The sequence below is a fragment of the Loxodonta africana genome, chromosome 3, assembly GCF_030014295.1.
Source record: "Loxodonta africana isolate mLoxAfr1 chromosome 3, mLoxAfr1.hap2, whole genome shotgun sequence".
Lineage (NCBI taxonomy): Eukaryota > Metazoa > Chordata > Mammalia > Proboscidea > Elephantidae > Loxodonta > Loxodonta africana.
The window spans coordinates 107,147,211-107,165,845 of NC_087344.1; the positions used below are offsets into that span (position 1 = coordinate 107,147,211).

General features: G+C 39.7%; 1 protein-coding gene across 1 annotated transcript in view; it reads left to right on the forward strand.

The window, feature by feature from the left end:
* The window catches only part of PDE4B (phosphodiesterase 4B), a 42,938-nt gene extending 26,035 nt beyond the window's left edge, over positions 1–16,903 (forward strand). The window contains exons 3-10 of the mRNA XM_023549497.2: positions 4,617–4,795; positions 6,052–6,150; positions 6,292–6,456; positions 8,282–8,381; positions 10,388–10,542; positions 10,660–10,782; positions 11,497–11,679; positions 14,590–16,903. Coding sequence (XP_023405265.1) covers positions 4,617–4,795; positions 6,052–6,150; positions 6,292–6,456; positions 8,282–8,381; positions 10,388–10,542; positions 10,660–10,782; positions 11,497–11,679; positions 14,590–14,955 — 1,370 coding nt within the window. The 3' untranslated portion in view covers positions 14,956–16,903. The remainder of the gene's footprint in view (positions 1–4,616; positions 4,796–6,051; positions 6,151–6,291; positions 6,457–8,281; positions 8,382–10,387; positions 10,543–10,659; positions 10,783–11,496; positions 11,680–14,589) is intronic.
* Positions 16,904–18,635: the final 1,732 nt, after the last annotated feature.

Sequence of the window (18,635 nt, forward strand, 5' to 3'; positions counted from 1 at the left end):
TCTGCGGCATCTGGTTTTCTCCAGCTGCAGCTGCGACAACCTTGTGTCAGAGAACAAAGGAGAAGAAATTTTCATACAACCTAGCTCCAAGAAGTGCCTAGAATCTAACTGAACAGGAGACATCACGTACTGATCCTTTTATTCTCCCTTCTTTCCCCTGTATCCCTTCGAAGACAGGCATCTTCTACTACATCCAATTATTTTTCACAAACTGGGGGCTGTTTTAGGGATGTTTTACAGGCTCATGGCTGTGAGAGAGAAGGATAAAGTCAATAAGTGCAATAACCAGTTTTTCTTTTCATAAACTTTGCATATTAGAATGTCAGAACTTGTCCTTCTTCTCAGAAGAGTCTCTCACTACCATTTAAACCTGAAGTCCCTGCGCCTTCAATTATCTGAGACCGGCCCTAAGCAGTCCTCTTTATTTGTAGTCTCTTTCACTGTCTGTTTGCCAAGGACAACAAGAATATCTTAGTATACTAATTAATCCTTTTTTTTTTTTTTATCATCATAGGTGCTAAAGCAAGAAAATTGATAAGATAAAAAAGATCAGTTCTCAGTCTCAACATCCTTTGTATCTCAAGAGCAAGCAAATGTTTACTCTTTTTTAAATATTACATTTTGCTATTTGGTCACATTTCTCGAGACAGACAAAAGCATTTGGCTTATTATTATTTTTTAAAAAAAGTTATCAAGGACAAGCTGTTGAGGAAGGTTGTTAGAATCTCAGTCCTTACAGACTGCTGGTGTTAGAAGGGTGGTATGTGTGCATGTGTGTAGACCTGAGCAGACAGATGAGAGAGGCAGAGTAGAATTTTAAATGTCCTGGGGAGAATATAATGAGAAAGAAAAATCATATAAGCAAAAGCGACATCAGCTGCCTCATCTGTAAAATGGGAGCATTGGACTAGATGACATCCCAGAAGCCTTCCGGCTCTAACATTCCATGGCTCTGATATGGACTGCTGTTTAGCAGCTTTGCTAAAACATACCTAGAAACCTGATTCTCTGTGATGGACCCTAGGTTTACCATGTGACACCTTTAAACACAAACAAATGAATGGAGGAGCATGTTTCCAGACTACAAATGCAAATGGGCAATGGTGGATGTTCCTGAAGGACCATGATGCCTTCTTCATAGACTGTGAGGTCTGCAAGGGGCCTCAGTGGCCCCATACTCCATTTTCCTAATTTTGCTGGAGAGAAAACGGAGGCCCAGAGGCAGAGATGGATTAACCAGTAAGCAAGGTACACACAGGCTTATTTGTGTTTACTTGCTGGTCTGTAGTGCACAATTTCACATGATTAGTGAGTAATCACAGGTAAGCTTGTGTGTTCCTTGCTTATTGGGTAATCCATCCCTGCCCAGAGGGGTTGAAGTAACTTGACCAAGGTCACTTAGCTAATATGTTCCTCAGCCAGGACTTCAGTCCCCGGAGTGCTAGACCTAAATACGCCATTGGTCCTTGGACTATGAAAGAAGGCTGTTAAGAACTCAGAGAACATATAAAAGAAAAGCACAGTTTAAGAACATTTAAGTAATATGTTTATTATTTTGGAGAAAAGTCTTTAGGAACTAGGGTTGTAGGACCTAAAAATAAAATACATTTATTAACAGTTTTCAGTAAAATAAAAGGTTCTTGTCAGGGTATAACAACCATCTCGGTGAGCACAAAATGGAAAGATCTTAGGGATGTAACCCGAACCTGATCTCAATAAGAGTCATTGCATGTCAAAATGTGTCATACAGGGAAGAGAGAAATCACTTGCTCCAAGGCTCTGTAAAACTCATGTTGTTCCTATCTAAAAAGATGATGTCCAGATGGGGTAGGTAAGCAAGAGATCATTCACCAGACCAGGGACTTACCAATGCTGTTATATGATGACGAGCTACAGGGAGCTGGTACAATACTAAAAAGAGGTATCTAACTTCAGGGGAAGTAAGGCAGGACCTAGGGGGAAGGAGCTTAGATAAAACAAGATTTTTGGTGTCATTTGACAATGTAGTTAGTGTTTTTATAAACAGAAAAAAAGCATTCTTTTAAATCTCCTACTTACCCTCTGAAGAGCTAGAACTTAGAATTCTCAAGAAGCAAGAAAAGAACGTAATCATTTTGCCTCATTACATTCTGTGATCTAGCAAGAAGGGCACCCAAATTATGCCATTAGCAGAGTTTTGACATGAGCATGCCCTGTATCTGATTTTTTGTTTGTTTTTTCCTTGCTAGATTCTGACCATTCTGTGAATGTAAATTCAGTGTTTCTTGTGATTCCTTTAGTCTGTGTTTCAGCTCATTTCCCCACTGTGCTTGCTAAGCATTTAACAGAGGAAATTCAGAATAGGGAAACCTATCAGTTGTTCCATTGCCTGCCTAGGGGAACACCCATTAATGTCAAATTGGCACTCTCTGTGAATAATGGCATTCCTCTTTATTGCAATGTTCCAGACACAGTCGTGGCTCAGCTCAATTACTCGCTGTTGCAGGGAATCTTTAATTAAACAAAGGAAAATGCTGCTAGTCCCACGAGTGATGGTTATACCTGCAGTGGCACCGGAGACTCTAACGGCTCCTTTAACCAGCCATGAAGAATGGTGATCGGGAAAGGCAGAAGCCTTTCATTTTAGCATCAAGTAATAATTATTAGGAGTGAAATAACAGAGAGAAAAGTAATTTCAAAAATAATGTAATGTATGGTTTTTCTGTCAGAGATTGTGAGGTGGGAAAGAGATTTTTAACAAGGATTTCAAGACCTGGGTTCTGTGCTATTAAATCACTGCGTCTGGAACAAAGTAATTGCAAAATAAATATCTGTTGAATAGATTGCCCTTTGAGCTTGGGCAAGTTGCTGACTTCATCTGAAAAAATGAGAGTGGGTGATTACGATTGGTTCCCAAACCGGGCTGATCGTCAGAGTCACTTGGGAAGCTTTTAAAAAATACTGATTCAGTAGGGCTGGGTGGGGCTCATGAATCTGTATTTTTTGAAAAGTCCCCAGGGTGCTTCTGATGCTGAAGTAAGTTGGAAACCACTAAACTGATTGAGATGACCACTAAAATTCCTAATAAGCTAATATCATAGGCTTATGTATCTAGGAGCTTGTGGCACCTAGCAACAATACCGGGATTCCCTTCCTCCAGCCTGCAGCCAGGTGGTGAGGTGTACCTGAAGGCTGGTACTCAGTGGACTTGCTTTGTTTTGACATGGTGCCCAAAGGGACCTATGAGCAGGCAGAGGTCTCTGAGGAGAACATGTGACCGTACCATCACCTGCAAGAGTCTGAAAGCAAAGAGTCTAGATACCAGCATGCCAGCTGGAAGCATGTCATTTTCAAATGAAGAAGTTATCTTTGTATTAATTTTCACTGTAACCAAAACCCATCACCATCAAGTCGATTCCAACTCATAGTGACCCTATAAGACAGAGTAGAACTGCTCCAGAGGGTTTCCAAGATTGTAAACCTTTATGGAAACAGACTGCCACATCATTCTTCCTCAGAGCAACTGGTGGGTTTGAACAGGCAACCTTTCGGTTAGCAGCCAAGAGGTTAACCACTGCGCCACCAGGGCTAATCAGAGATAAATGTAGGCATTTTTGTAAGCTGCATTAACTCTTTCAGCCACAGGATGTCATTTAGTTCGATGATGTGGCTCTTAAGCTATTTAGTAAATTACTGCCTCAGTGCAGTCACAGGCATGCCTGTGGCCTGAAAGAGTTAATGCGTTTTTCAGAAATGCTCAGGATACATCCCCTGTGAAATGAAATCAAATATTTGATTGCTGTTTTTTTAATAGCATAATATAGAAGAAAGAGCTTCTCGGAGCAAGAAGGCATGTTTTCACTAATTCGATAGCTCCTTTGTTACCTGGTAGCAAAATTTTTAAAAAGATTAAATGAGATGATTATAAATATTTAATAATCATACATATTTTAATAAATATAATGCCTGTTACAAGTGATAGGCATTGCTATTATTACTTATTAGTAGAATTAATAGATACGAGACATGAAATAAAACTGAAATTATACTCTTCCTCTAAACCTCAATTTATAAGAAATCAGGGCTTTATTTAAAGTAATTATTCGAAGACTATGAGCCTCTCATGATATATACACTGCTCATCTAAGCTGAACCCAGCTAGTGTCATTTGGATTTTTTTAATTAAAAAATAAGTAAACATATAATAAATTGAGTAGATTACAAAGCCTGTTTTTATTAACTTGGTCTGGACTGCATGAACCTTTTTGATTATACAAATCTATGATGATCACTTTAATAAAAAGCTACATACAAATGTTGATGTTTCGCACTGAAAATGCACAAGTGTAATTCTCTTAAATCAGACTGAAAACAGAAGCCTTGGGCTTGAGTCCTACCTCTGCCACTTCTTGGACGAGTTACTTAGCCCCTATGGGCCTCGGTTTGCTTAGCAATAAGATGGAACAATGAATCATCATATTTTTCCCACCTCTCTCATAGGCTTGTGAGATAATGCTATGAGAGTCCCTTTATAAGATACAGCATGCATCACAGATGGTTAGAAGTTGTTTTAAATATTGCAGTGTATTCTCACTTACAAACACGTGTTGAAATACATACTCCCTTGTCTGTTGCAGACAAGCAGAACGATGTGGAAATTCCATCTCCCACCCAGAAAGACAGGGAGAAAAAGAAAAAGCAGCAGCTCATGACCCAGATAAGTGGAGTGAAAAAACTGATGCACAGTTCAAGCTTAAACAATACGAGCATCTCACGCTTTGGAGTTAGCACGGAAAATGAAGACCATCTGGCCAAGGTGTGTATAAGCTGGGTATGTGTGCATACAGCTCTCTGCTGTGCAGTGCAGAGATGCTCGGAAACTCTCTATTAGAAAATAATAGGGATTGCCTTTGCTTTATTATTAATTTTTTATGATAAGGAAGTTGATATGGCCTCTTTGTCCATTACTGGGGCACCTAACTGAAGGCTCTTCTGCTATACCAAAGGACTATTTTTTGTCCAGAGTTGGGTGTTTCTCATAGTTCCTCATGAGTGGAGAATCCTACTGACGGGACACTGGGAGAACCCTTTTAAAGGGAGGCCAGGAAGCAGGACTGAATCATCCTTGAGGAGATTTCAAGGATTATATGCCAAGGGTAAATGGGATATTCTGGACCAATTGGAAAGGCTGGAGAAGAAATAATGAGAAAATCACAGCACTGACTCTTGAGGCCCTATCCAGGTAGAGAAGGATGGCATAGAGATTTATACACCCCCTGAGGGGCTGTGCAAGGCAACTGCTAAAGTCCTCTCATCCTTGTGAGATTATGAAATGAACTGAATTTGGGCAAATGAGCATTCACTGAGGGCTCCTGAAAGCTTTCATTAAAGTTGACTAAACACTGGCCCAAACCTCTGAAGTAAGCCTGGAGCCCTTATTCACGGCAATAATTAACAATGGAATAAATTGCTCCTTGAATCAGATAATCTTGAAATAATCCCACAACACAGGGCTGGATGATATGTCTTCTAGTTCTTTCTATGGCCCAGAGCCCTAAGATAAAATGCATGACTGGCATTCTTCATGACCTTTTGCATTTAAAGGTTTTCCCCTAAATAGGGGTTGACTTACATACATTCTGGCAGCCGAGCCTCCCTAACCTGGTTCTTAGTGACGATAAGCAAAAGGTAGAGGAGTCATTATTAATGGGCCAGTGAGCAGCAAGGGGAAAGAGAGAAGTGGGGCTAGAGTGATCTCTACCCACTTGCAGCTATCTTTGAAAGCAATGTTGGTTGAAGACTGACGTGTGGCAAATGCAGGCCAGCCACTAAATTTTTAAGTAGGCACACATTTTTCCTTTCTCTGACAAAACATACAGAAACTGGTAGCTAGCATGAAGAAGACGCCCACCATCCTAGGCCATTCCATTTTCAGATTCCTATGACGGCACTGGGTATGCAACTAGAGCACACTAGAGACTTAGGCAGTCATTGTCCAACAAATAATTAAAAGGTTGAGACGTGCTAACAAAATCGTCCTTATCCCTAAATTCCTCTAATTTTTGATTACAGGAGCTGGAGGACCTGAACAAATGGGGCCTTAACATCTTCAATGTGGCTGGATATTCACACAACAGGCCTCTAACATGCATCATGTATGCCATATTCCAGGTGAGTAAATGGGATCGAAAGTTAATCAACCCCTTGGATGGCACTTTATGATTTTTTTTTCATCCCAGTTTATTTTCTGATTTGACTGTATTCCATTTTTTAACATCCACTTACTATGTTTTAATTCATTTTGCTACATAGGAAAGAGACCTCCTAAAGACATTCAAAATCTCATCTGACACATTTGTAACCTACATGATGACTTTGGAAGACCATTACCATTCTGACGTGGCATATCATAACAGCCTACATGCTGCTGATGTAGCCCAGTCAACCCATGTTCTTCTTTCTACGCCAGCATTAGATGTGAGTAGTTATGATCTGTTTCCACACCTGCCCACCTTCTTTAAAAAGTGCCATGAAACACGTGATAGATTTACAAAAATGATGTAATTGGATGACTGTAAATATTGGAATTGGTATGAATGTTCTTTGTTATATATAGCATCCGTCAAGTGGGTTATTTATAAAAATGGATCACAGTTCTATTTCTTTTGCTTTCTAATATCAGGGCAATCTTCTCTTTACATTTCTTGCAAATGAAAAACTAGTTATCAAGCAATTAACATAATCTTCAGGGCAGGGACAATAGCTTATTCTTCATGATAGCCCTAGTATTGAATAAGTGTCCAGTTTGGTGTCTGGTATATAGCGTGTCTTCAGTACACAGGTATGGACTGAAATGCCCAACTCCATACCAGGCCCTGTGAGGGATCTCAAAGAAATACAAAGCTTTCTATATTGTTCCTGTTAGGGGTAAGGAGCTCTAGCTTTATTCTCTTGAGAACTCATAAAATTGATTCTATGGGTTGGAAAAAAAAAGTTAACTGAAAATTTAGAACAGAGGAATTAATAATGCTGAAGCAAAGAGGAACATGAAGCAAAGGGGGTGATGACTCTGTCCCTTACAGATTAATGAGTTTCACGTACGAGTACAAGCAGTGTGCCCAGTAGGCCATGATCTTACTTGACAGATGGGGCAGATGGTGGTCAGGTACTTCCAAATGGACTGACTCACTGCAGGAAGGGACTGTCAAACCCTCTCCAGCCGCACTTTTATAGGCTCAATTTGTGAGGCGAAGAAAGATTAAATTGACCACAACTCCATTGTTTGGGTTCCATATCTTCTAGGAAAAGAAATCCAAGAAGACTTGAGGAAATGAAATCGAGCTAAGGGTGTTTTATCCCCCCAAAGGAAGGAAATAGTATTATGTTTACGCTCTGTATAACTATCCCATCATGGGCCAACACTGTTCACCAGCTCTACACTGCTGTTGATAGAATACCTACCGTGTGGCCAGGAATTCTCTGTGAGTGGCACAGAAGTTCAGGGAATGGAGAGCTCAATAGGTTCTTGAGTAATTAGCTTGGTCATCATAGGAGAGGTGGAAACTCAGCTGGCACCTGAAGGATCGGTAAATTGAAGTAATCACAGAGGATGAGGAAAGACATTTCAGCATGGGAAACGGCAATGATATATAGCTAAATAAATACCAGATTGAAATCACTGGGCATGGGTAGGGGCAGAGAAGCCTTCATGACATTACATGAAGGATTTGAGCAGGGGGCATTAGGTTTCACTCGTGGAAATGTTCTCAAATCTTGCCCATAGTAAGCATTCAAATAATATCAATTGAATGAATGAATGAATACATGAAAGCTTCTGACCACACTATAAATGTAGCTTTGGGAAACAATTGATTGCCTGTCTTATGAATCTGTAATTTGGCCTTTGCTCTCTAAGTTACTCAGCCTAAAAAATTTTGAAGGTTGTTATATCCCCAAACAGGGCCAGTTTGACTTGCTTCTTTGACTTATGTAAGCATATACCGCTTATCCAAGAAACAAACATTAGGTATTTACATAAACCATGAGCGTCGTGCTAATGCCTCCCCAAGCCTTGTCCTGCAAGCTTGATTTGGGAATGAACTCTGACCATCATCCCTTTCACTTCAGGGACCTTATGATGATGGACAGAGTCAACATTTTAATTAAGTTAACATGTTCAGACATTATGTAAATCAACAAAACCTCTCCCAACAAGAATTAAATGGGATACTTTAACATGAAACTGAATAAACAGGATCGGTGAATGGGATATGAAATTAAACGCACTCATTTTGCTCCCCAGGCCGTCTTCACAGATTTGGAAATTCTGGCCGCCATTTTTGCAGCTGCTATCCATGATGTCGATCATCCTGGCGTCTCCAATCAGTTTCTCATCAACACAAGTGAGTTCACCACTAGAATAGTCATTCGAGATAATTGCATGATTCACTGCTTATTTTTTTTTTCCTTTTAGTGTTTTCATTATGGATAATAATAAGAGTAATAATGATGTAATCCTTCCATTCCACATAAAGTGGCCAAACCTTTCCTGGATACTGTATCCAATCTGTCAATACAGGTTTTGAACTGATTGGAGAGCTTGGAGAATTTGGAAAATACGATATGTGAGGAGAGAGTAACAGATATGAAATTATCCTGGAAGGACAAGAAAGAGTTGGGGATAATGTGATAATGGTTTTTGGTAATATGCAGGGCTTGAACACAGAACATGGTGACCCACTAGTGTTCCCCTCTGCTGAGGAAGCAGACCCAGGTGTTGGATCTGAGAATGGGGATAGAAATAAGATTCCAAAAAAGTACTAGAATGAGTTTCCCAAATTCAAGAGGATGGGTCATTAAAAGTCCTAGACAACTCTCTTCCAAATGGGTAGTTTTGATTATGGATTGGTTTGTAGCAGGGAGGGTGACATCAGTGTCATTCAGGATTGGTCCAGCCATAGGATCCTAGGCTATACTCAAAGCTTTTGTGGTGCTCAAAATGGTTGGTTTCCATGCTAATGAAACTCCATTAATTCTGTAAGTTCATGTATTTTCTCTAAGTGATGAAAATCTAAGTATTTTTTTGTTCTGAAAATACTTGTTCTTTTCTTGTGGTCATGATTAACAGCCAGTGCCGATGGTTTTATAGAAGAAATGCTGTTTGAGCTATTTCATGGTGTAAAAGAGCACTTGTCATGCTTTTATCATAAGAACATCTCAATGATCTAGATTTTGGGTACTTTTTTTTTTTTTAACCTTGTTCTTCTGTTGAAAGACCATAAACTTTGGGCAACTACTTTCCTGTGTGGGTTATATCAACTGGTATCAGTGTGCTGCCATGAATCAATTCATGTACAGGCCAGTTTGCGTCACACAGAAAATGGGCTTTCTGCCGGGGCCATCTACAGCACTACAACATATAAAGCTGGTTTGCAGAGTTGTACCCTTGATTACAGGGTGAATAGGGCAAGAGCACTCAGGTGACTTTATGTAGCCCACCACCCTTTCTGAGGATGGAACTCGAAGCACACAGTTAAAGATATGGTGTATCAGTAACAACATCTGCTGTTAGTAACATATTACCATCACTTGCCTATTATTCTTGATGAAGAGGAAATGTGGCTTCGTGAGCTGGATGCCCATATTCTCAAGTGCAGATCAAAGCTCTCTCTAACAAAAGATGTCTGCAGTGTTTCTGAGTGAAAAGCAAGCTGGAAGGTGTACTTTAGGTACCCAGGTATTGTAACTTTTGGTATATAGAAACAGAAAGCAGAAAATTTGACATCAAGATAATTTCAAAAAATGGTAACTGTTTAGTTACCATATTTATAAAAAAAATAGGAAGCTCCAAAAAGTTACATTATTTTAATGGAATGAAATTTTTACACGAACACCATTATCTTCCTTGAAAATTCCAATTTTCAGAGATTGGGAAAACATTAAAAAGTGAATATAGTTAAAAAAAATTTTTTTTTTATAGTTTAAAAATCTTAATACATTTGATAAACTTTAGAGGCATTTTTCATTTTGTTCTTTTCCCAATCACAAAGTGTGGGAAGACAGAAAGGAAATTACAGACTATGATAAAAATAGGAGTTAGCTGCTGAGGAATGCCCTTCCTTACCTAATGTCAAATTCTTCGTCTGAAATGAAGAAGGAGAGAAAGGGACTTTAAGACACATAGAATTCTAATAAAAAAGAAAGCTCTTATATCTACTAGAAACATTTTTTTGCATAGAAACTGCTTCCCTTTGTGGAGGAAGACTGTTTCTCTAAGGGGAAATGGCATGTGAGTCCTTGTTCTTGAAACCATCTGGAAAGAATGAGATCTGATTTCATATTGAGGTATTGCCAATATTTGAATCTCATCCCTTTTTATTAAGCCATCATTTTTTTTCTTGTTCATTAGATTCAGAACTTGCCTTGATGTATAATGATGAATCTGTCTTGGAAAACCACCACCTTGCCGTGGGTTTCAAACTGCTGCAAGAAGAACACTGTGACATCTTCCAGAATCTCACCAAGAAGCAGCGTCAGACACTCAGGAAAATGGTTATTGACATGGTAAGATCTCACCCTCTCTTTGTTCCTTGCTTACTTTTGCCCTGATGGGAGGAAAAACTCCATTTTGTCTGATAGACTGAGTTTATTAAGAGTTTTCCTTTCCTTTTTTACCCAAAGGTGTTAGCAACGGATATGTCCAAGCATATGAGCCTGTTGGCAGACCTGAAGACAATGGTAGAAACAAAGAAAGTTACAAGCTCAGGTGTTCTTCTCCTGGATAACTATACTGATCGTATACAGGTATTTGATGCAAGCCTTTGATTTTACACAAAGCCAAACTGAACCAAACAAAAGAACACCTAAAGAAGAAAACAAACAGGTTATTTTAGTTGCATGGCCTAGGTTACCACTATAGCTTTGGGCTTATTTTAAGAACAAACGAAGGATAATAGACATTAAAATTTATTCTATAATTTATGAGGAAAAAAAAACATAACCCTACTTACTGAATTGCTTGGTTCTAAAATAGATGGCAAAAACTATTTATAATAGGGCATATGTGACTGTGGGTCACAAAAGCTCTTGTTTGGATATAAATCCCATTGACTTGAGGTTCATTAGGTCTGTTTTGGTTATACAAATGCCATTAGCTGGTCTCTTCTTTCCACCAATGGAAACTATGCAGGCATCTACTTTGAGTAATCCTTTGCATTCTTTCCAAACTGAGAGAAACAATAGCAGCTTCTGACTTCAAATGTCCCTTCCACTTTTTAAATTCGGTGACTATTGATGTAAGAGGACACACATTTTCCTTTTGGGGACTCTGTAATGGTAAATGACAAACCCTGGCCAGCACTGTCATAATGCTGCTTTTTTGATGTACGCACCATAATTATACTGCAACTAAAATGTTCCTGGGTTTGGTACCAAGTGTACTAGTACAAGAGGGATGAAATGTTTTTGGGTAGTATTTACACGTAATTTTATGGGATTTTTAAAACTTGATCATTCCAGGTCCTTCGCAACATGGTACACTGTGCAGACCTGAGCAACCCCACCAAATCCCTGGAATTGTATCGGCAATGGACAGACCGCATCATGGAGGAATTTTTCCAGCAGGGAGACAAAGAGCGGGAGAGGGGAATGGAGATTAGCCCAATGTGTGATAAACACACAGCTTCTGTGGAAAAATCCCAGGTATGTCATATGAGGTTTTCAACGTTTTTGTGATATGTGCTATTTTCAAAACTGGCGGATTTGATCCTCCTTCTTTCATATATAATTTCACATACATATATGAAATTACAAGGACTTATTACTCATGACTCATTTGCCTTTTCCATTATATTCAACTTCACAGAATAGGGATAACGCAGTCAACAGAAACACATCAAAGTTTGGACTGTGTATCCCCTAACAGTTTAGCTAGTTGTCGATGACCTTAGAAATTCATCTGACTCAACTAGATGCTGTTGTCTCCTCCATCTCATCGTCTGTATTTTTTCCAAGTCAGTCTTAATACAGCAGCTCTGCTCATCCTGATTTCCAACAGGCTTTTTTTGCCATGCCTCCATAGTGAAGCACACCATTGCCACCACCAGAGATAGCGAATCTTATTCTCACACATCTCTTCCACCTCATAGTCCAAGCTCTGCCTGGTGTCCTCTTCCAAGGCTCCTTCTACATCTTTGAAAACATGTTGGCGTTTTCTGGTTGATTTGGCAGCTGGTGTGTCCAAAACTCTAAATCCCGTTTACGCTGAGAACTGGGGACAATACTCCGGAGGCAAGGGGTATGGAAATGCCCCAGATGCCAATAAGTGCAGAGTCTGTAGTGCTGGAAGGTATCAGTATCTTTACAAAAGCTTCAGGGTCAGCTGAATTGTCATTTTTTTTTCTTTTAACAACAAATGGCCTGAGCCAGATGACCATGATTGAGAATCAATCTATAGGCTATTCAAGATCTTTATCACAAAAGTATTTGGAGTGTCCTTTGTTAGTGCTTATCCTCTTTCCCCACTACCTGAAAAAAAATCCCAAATTTAAACATCAATTTATAGTTCCTTTACAATTATTACTTTGTCGCTTCTTAGAGAAACACAAATCAGATTAAAACCTGTGAAAGTGCTCTAAAATCTAATATGCTACAGAAATGCATGATAACATTAAGTTAATCAGATCAATTCAAATACCCTAAAGCTATTATTGGAACAAGACATAAAGAAATGGAGATAATGCCTTTTTATTAATGACAGTGATTTTTAAAAATATTTATAAGATGTCCTATGTGGTTTTCCTCACATTTCCCATACATTATCTTATCCGAACCTCAAAACACTCTTGTGAGATAGGAAAAGCACCTAATCCCCGTGTGTTTTAGGTAAGCTGTTATTTTGGTCTCATTCACCAGCTCCTTAGTGACCCACCAACCCTCTGCCTAGTGGTCCTCACTCTTCATCACTGGACAGGTTTCCCTGTTGCCATGACATCATTGTCCACTCCAGTGTTTCCTACAGAAGGGCTCTGTTGAACATTACCTAATTAGCCTCGTTACTGAGCCTTTCACTAGATGGTCTTAGGATTTGTAGAGCTCTCTCATCCCAACACCAAGGAAATAAGCAACTAGAAGCCACCTTTCAAAAAAGTGCTGAGTGTTTTTTTAGCAGAAACAAAACAAATGAAGAAAGGAAATGACGGCACTGTGTTCAGTCCATTTGATTTTCTCCATTGACTTGAGTTTGTTATTCCAGCTCCCTGGAAAACACCTTAAAAATCATCTCTAAAATCCATTAAACACACGTAAAGAAGTAAAAGGGAGAAAATAGGAGTGGGTGGAAGTAAGAAAAATATAGGAATCATCCACAGCAAGCTCTTGTAACCAGTGCAGATCAGAGATGCCCTGATGTTGGCGTGAGTTCTATCTGTTAAGGCCAGGGAAGCACCAGAGAGAAGTTATATATGTATTTAGTCATACCTGACCAAGGTTTGTTTTATTGTTTTTTAATGTAATACAATTTGGATGTATTAAATAACTGCCTGAATACCAGAATAATAATAAAGGAAAATTGCTGGTAGTGTGGAAAGGTAGCTACATGATGTCCCCTAGGAGCAAATAAGTTGCCCTTGCTCACCTCCCGGATTCCCTAACAGCATTTCTCCAGCTCCCCAGACCATGAGAGGGGAATTCCATCCCCTCATTCAACTAGCTCCTATTCTTTCTCTCTACCTGCCCCCTTCCCCAGTGTTTCCTGTTTGTCCGACAATGTGGCGGTCACCATGAGACCACAGAGCTAGTTCATGCAGGATGCATAGCCCCTGTCTAAATCATAACAGAGCTACAACCCTCGTATTTACTCACAGGAACAGCAGCAAAAGGAACTGCTTAATTGTTTTTATTTTCCCTTCTTTCTCTCCAATGACTGTGCACACTATCGACCCAAAACAATTGCAGACGTGTCCACAGAGGGAATATTTGTTTGTTTAGGGGCTTGAAGTATTCTCCACTGTTTTCCCAAACCTAACTACAAGCCAAAAGCATCCCACAGAACTTGAGAAAGTCTAGAGTCGTCAGGGGCTAACAGGCCTTCATTCATTTGGGAACAGCAGCACATTTAAAAGCTATCAGGGAAAGAATGTTGAGTCAGAACATGTTAGACCTGGGGCTTCCTTCTTCTGAGGATGACTCACAGAATCCAAGTAGTGACAAAGTAATTCCCAGCCAGAATTACATTCAGACTTCTTATCTGGCAGACATAAAAGGAAAAGCAGTCTGTTGTAGTGAGAGGAATTCAGGCTTTGTAATCGGAATTGATCCCAGCTCCACTACGTACTAGCTGTGTAACCTTGAACAAGACATTAAGAGACTAAAGTGAGTCTTAGTTTCCTCCTTTGTAAATGGTGGATAATGATTCTTATTTTGCAGGATTGAGACAGATAACTTATGCATTGCATCCAATGCAAGACATATAGTAGATGTTCAAATAATGGAATTCATTACTATTGATCTCTCTGGTGGTGTTATTACTCTTTCTTTGCATGAGACCAGGACAGGTACTTAGATTATCAAGGGCCCATCACAATAACAGTTGTGTAAACTTTTTTTTCCCAGGTTGGTTTCATTGACTACATTGTCCATCCACTGTGGGAGACCTGGGCAGATCTGGTACAGCCTGATGCCCAGGACATTCTGGATACGTTAGAAGATAACAGGAACTGGTATCAGAGCATGATACCCCAGAGTCCCTCCCCACCACTGGACGAGCGAAACAGAGATTGCCAGGGTCTGATGGAGAAGTTTCAGTTTGAACTGACTCTTGAAGAAGAGGATTCAGAAGGACATGAAAAGGAGGGAGAGGGCCACAACTATTTCAGTAGCACAAAGACACTTTGTGTGATCCATCCAGAAAATAGGGATTCCCTGGAAGAGACTGATGTAGAGATTGCGACAGAAGACAAGTCTCCAATTGACACATAATCTCCCTCTCTGTGTGGAGATGCACATTCCACCCTTAACAAGCATGCCAGCTGTGTGGTAGGGCCAGCCCGCCATGGGGGCCAAGGCCTGCACCGGACAAGGGCCACCTGGCCTTCCCAGTTACTTGAGTTTGGAGCCAGAGTGAAAGACCGTGAAGCAAATAGCAGCTCAGGAAATTCCATGGTTGACTTGCCTTGCTTGCAAGCTCTGTGGAGAGCTGAAGCTTTATGTGGTACTGGACGCCAGTTCGGGTCGAGACTAAATGGCTTGAAAATGGAAGACACAAAACTGAGAGATTTTTCTGCACTAAGTTTCGGGAATCTGTCCCCTCTAGTGACTGAATTTACTAATAACTTCATTTATAATCTGCTTACCTGTCCCCTTGTCTGCCAACCTGTGTGCCTTTTTTGTAAAACGTTTTCATGTCTTTAAAATGCCTGTTGAATACCTAGGGTTTAGTAACAACTTCTACACAGAATAAGCATTTCAAAGTTGACATATGCTCTTTCGATTCTTTCAGAAAAAAAAAGTGAAGAAAACTGTCTTCCTTCTTTCTTGGGCAATATCTTTCACTTTACTACAATTACTTTTACAACTAGAAAGGATACACTTCTAACCACATTCTATTTCCTTCTCCTCTTGTCCAGTCCAGCTCCACAATTGTCCTGACAGCTTATCTCTGCCTGCTTTAAACAGTATTTTTTCTCCTCTGGAGTTTTGCTTTTTTGCTGTAAACAGAATAAAGTTGAACAAACTAGGGGATAGGAAAGGGTAGTTATGTCGTTCATAATAACTTTGTGTAAAACTCAGCTTAATTAGGCAGTGTGCACCATCTTAAGTCCTCAGCCCCCTTTGCCTCTGGAGGCTGCACGCTCCCCTGTCCTGTTCTCTCACGCCTCTCTTCACCCACACAGCCAATTATGCTGGTTTTCAATTTAACGCCGCCGTCTTTCTCTTGCACTGCCTTTTGCTCTAACATCTCCATTCCTGTTTATAACAGTGTATTTATTACTTAATGTATATAATGTAATGTTTTGTAAGTTATTAATTTATATATCCTAACATTGCCTGCCAATGGTGGTGTTACATTTGTGCAAAAAACTCTGCATAAGAGTTGGGACTTTTCTTGTAACATTTTGTATCGTGTATGATATAGCCTGTAATCACTTAAGAGAGATAAACCGGCCCCTTGCCAGTGAGGACATTGGTGAGCTTTTATCCAGAGGATTCGCCCTTTGGTCCGTCTGAGTTGCTAATACTGTGCAACCCCCTTGGGACATGGTTTTGGAAACAGGATTCTCACATTAGATACTAAATGGTTTATACTGAGCTTTTACTTTTGTATAGTTTGATAGGGGTAGGGGGCAATGGAATGTGGTTGTTACCCAAGTTCTATCCAAATCTGTGTATACATGAGTTGGTTATAACAGGGTTTTACTGTAATTGTGGTTTCAGCTTAGAAAGCAACACTACATTGGATCAAAGATGGTCCCTTGGAGTATTCCCAAACTACTGACTTTGAAGAGAAAGCCTCCTGCAGGTCATTAAGCAGGAATGTCAAGTTCCCATTAATTACAAAAGAAAAGAATAAAACAATGTGAATTTTTTTTTTTTAATAAAATGTGAACTGATGTAGTCAATTATGCCAATGTGAAGCTTCTTCTGATAACACTTGTTAGGCCTCTTACTGGCGTCAGTCTGTTTGTAAAATATGTTTCATGCTTTCAGTTCAACCTTGTGACTCAATAGTTAAAGAAAACAGCACAAACGTGCATGACCAATGGGTTTCTGTGTCTATGGAACACTGCATTGTTTCAGGTGGACATTTTATCGTCTCCAAAAGTTTCTCACAATGTATGTTATAGTATTATTATGATATATTGTGCTCCAGTGCATTCTTAAGAGACTTTTATATGAGGTGAATAAACAAAAGCATGATTAGATTAGACTGTAGGCCCCATTATTTCGTGGTTAGTTCGAATGTGTTAAAAGCAGATTTTTTTCTTTTTTTTTTCTCTTGTACCATACTCCAAAAGGAAAGACAAACACTTTGCCAGGCCCAAATCACAACTGAAGTGTCAGAATCTGTGTCCAAAACATCCCTAGCTTGGGAAGTTTTATTTTTTTTTTCTTAGCAACTGTTCACCCAGCTCAATTGTGCGGGAAGGGAGGTGGTAAAGGGAAGCAAACAAAGCCACAATGTTGAGCTCCTACAGTTTCCCCCCACCTCTTTAAGAAATTAAAGAGTTTAGTCTACTAGATAAATAAAGGGAATCCCCAGCTTGGCTGGTTCCTCTAGAAAAATGAATCATAGAATCACAGAATACCAGCATAATGTAGTCAGATGGTCTCATTGATTCACTTGACATAGGAAGAATCTGAGGGCCAGAGTCATCTGAAAGCTTGGTCCACAGACGGCTGGTGGACACTCATAATATTCTCAGTGATTCCTGGAGTCTCCTACTGATTTAAGATTATGTTTTTCTTTCTGGAAAGAATTTATTGAAAAATTCTAAGCAAAATACTTAACAGCCTTGTTGAAATCTTAACATCGGCATTTTAAACATTTTATACTGGGGAATGTGTGTGTGTGGGGTGGGGGGAAGGTTGCAAATCAGAATCAGTGGATAGCCCACAATATTTTAACCCCAAAGAAGAGGGTTGTGAGCCAGTAAAAATTGTCTGCTCTAGAAAAGCCCCACTCCATAAGCTGAAATTGCTTTATTCCCTTATAAAGGCAAATAGAGATGAGGCAACATTGTGGAACCAGCTTGCCTGCTGGTTGCAGAGCTAATGTTTACACACTTTGCCCCATCCCTGGTTTCTAATTGCACCCCATCATCTCTGAGTTTTACACATTGAGTGACAAGAATGAATCGGTTGAAATAGTCACAGGTGTTACTTTTATGATTTCTAGAGCTATAAACGTTTAGAAACATTTACAGAGAAGTGGTTCTTAACCCTGGATGCAATTGAGAATCAACTGGAGAATAAATATTTTTTTAAAGACTGATGTTTGTGGGAGGAATGGAGCCTTAGGTGACATCTGGGCTACAATGGCTGACATTTATGCCTTTTAGACGTATTATCTCACTGTTATTGTTGTAAGGTGCTGTCGAGTCAGTTCCAACTCATAGCAACCCTATGCACAACAGAACAAAACATTGCCTGGTTCTGTGCCATCCTCACAATCATTGCTATGTTTAAGCCCATTGTTGAAGCCGCTGTGTCGACCCATCTCATTGAGGGTCTCCCTCTTTTTCACTGACCCTCTACTTTACCAAGCATGATGTCCTTCTCCAGGGACTGGTCCCTCCTGATAATGTGTCCCAAGTACAAAACATGAAATCTTGCCATCCTTGCTTCTAAGGAGCATTCTGGCTGTACTTCTACCAAGAGAGATTTGTTCGTTCTTCTGGGAGTCCATGGTATAGTCAATATTCTTCATCAACACCATAATTCAAAACATTAATTCTTCCTCAGCCTTCCTTATTCATTGTCCAGTTTTCACATGCATATCAGGTGTTTGAATATACCATAGCTTGAGTCAGGTGCATCTTAGTCCTCAAAGGGACATCTTTGCTTTTTTAACACTTTAAAGAGGTCTTTTGCAGATTTGCCCAATATAATATGTTGTTTGCTTTCTTGATTCCTTGATTGCTGCTTCCATGGGCATTGAT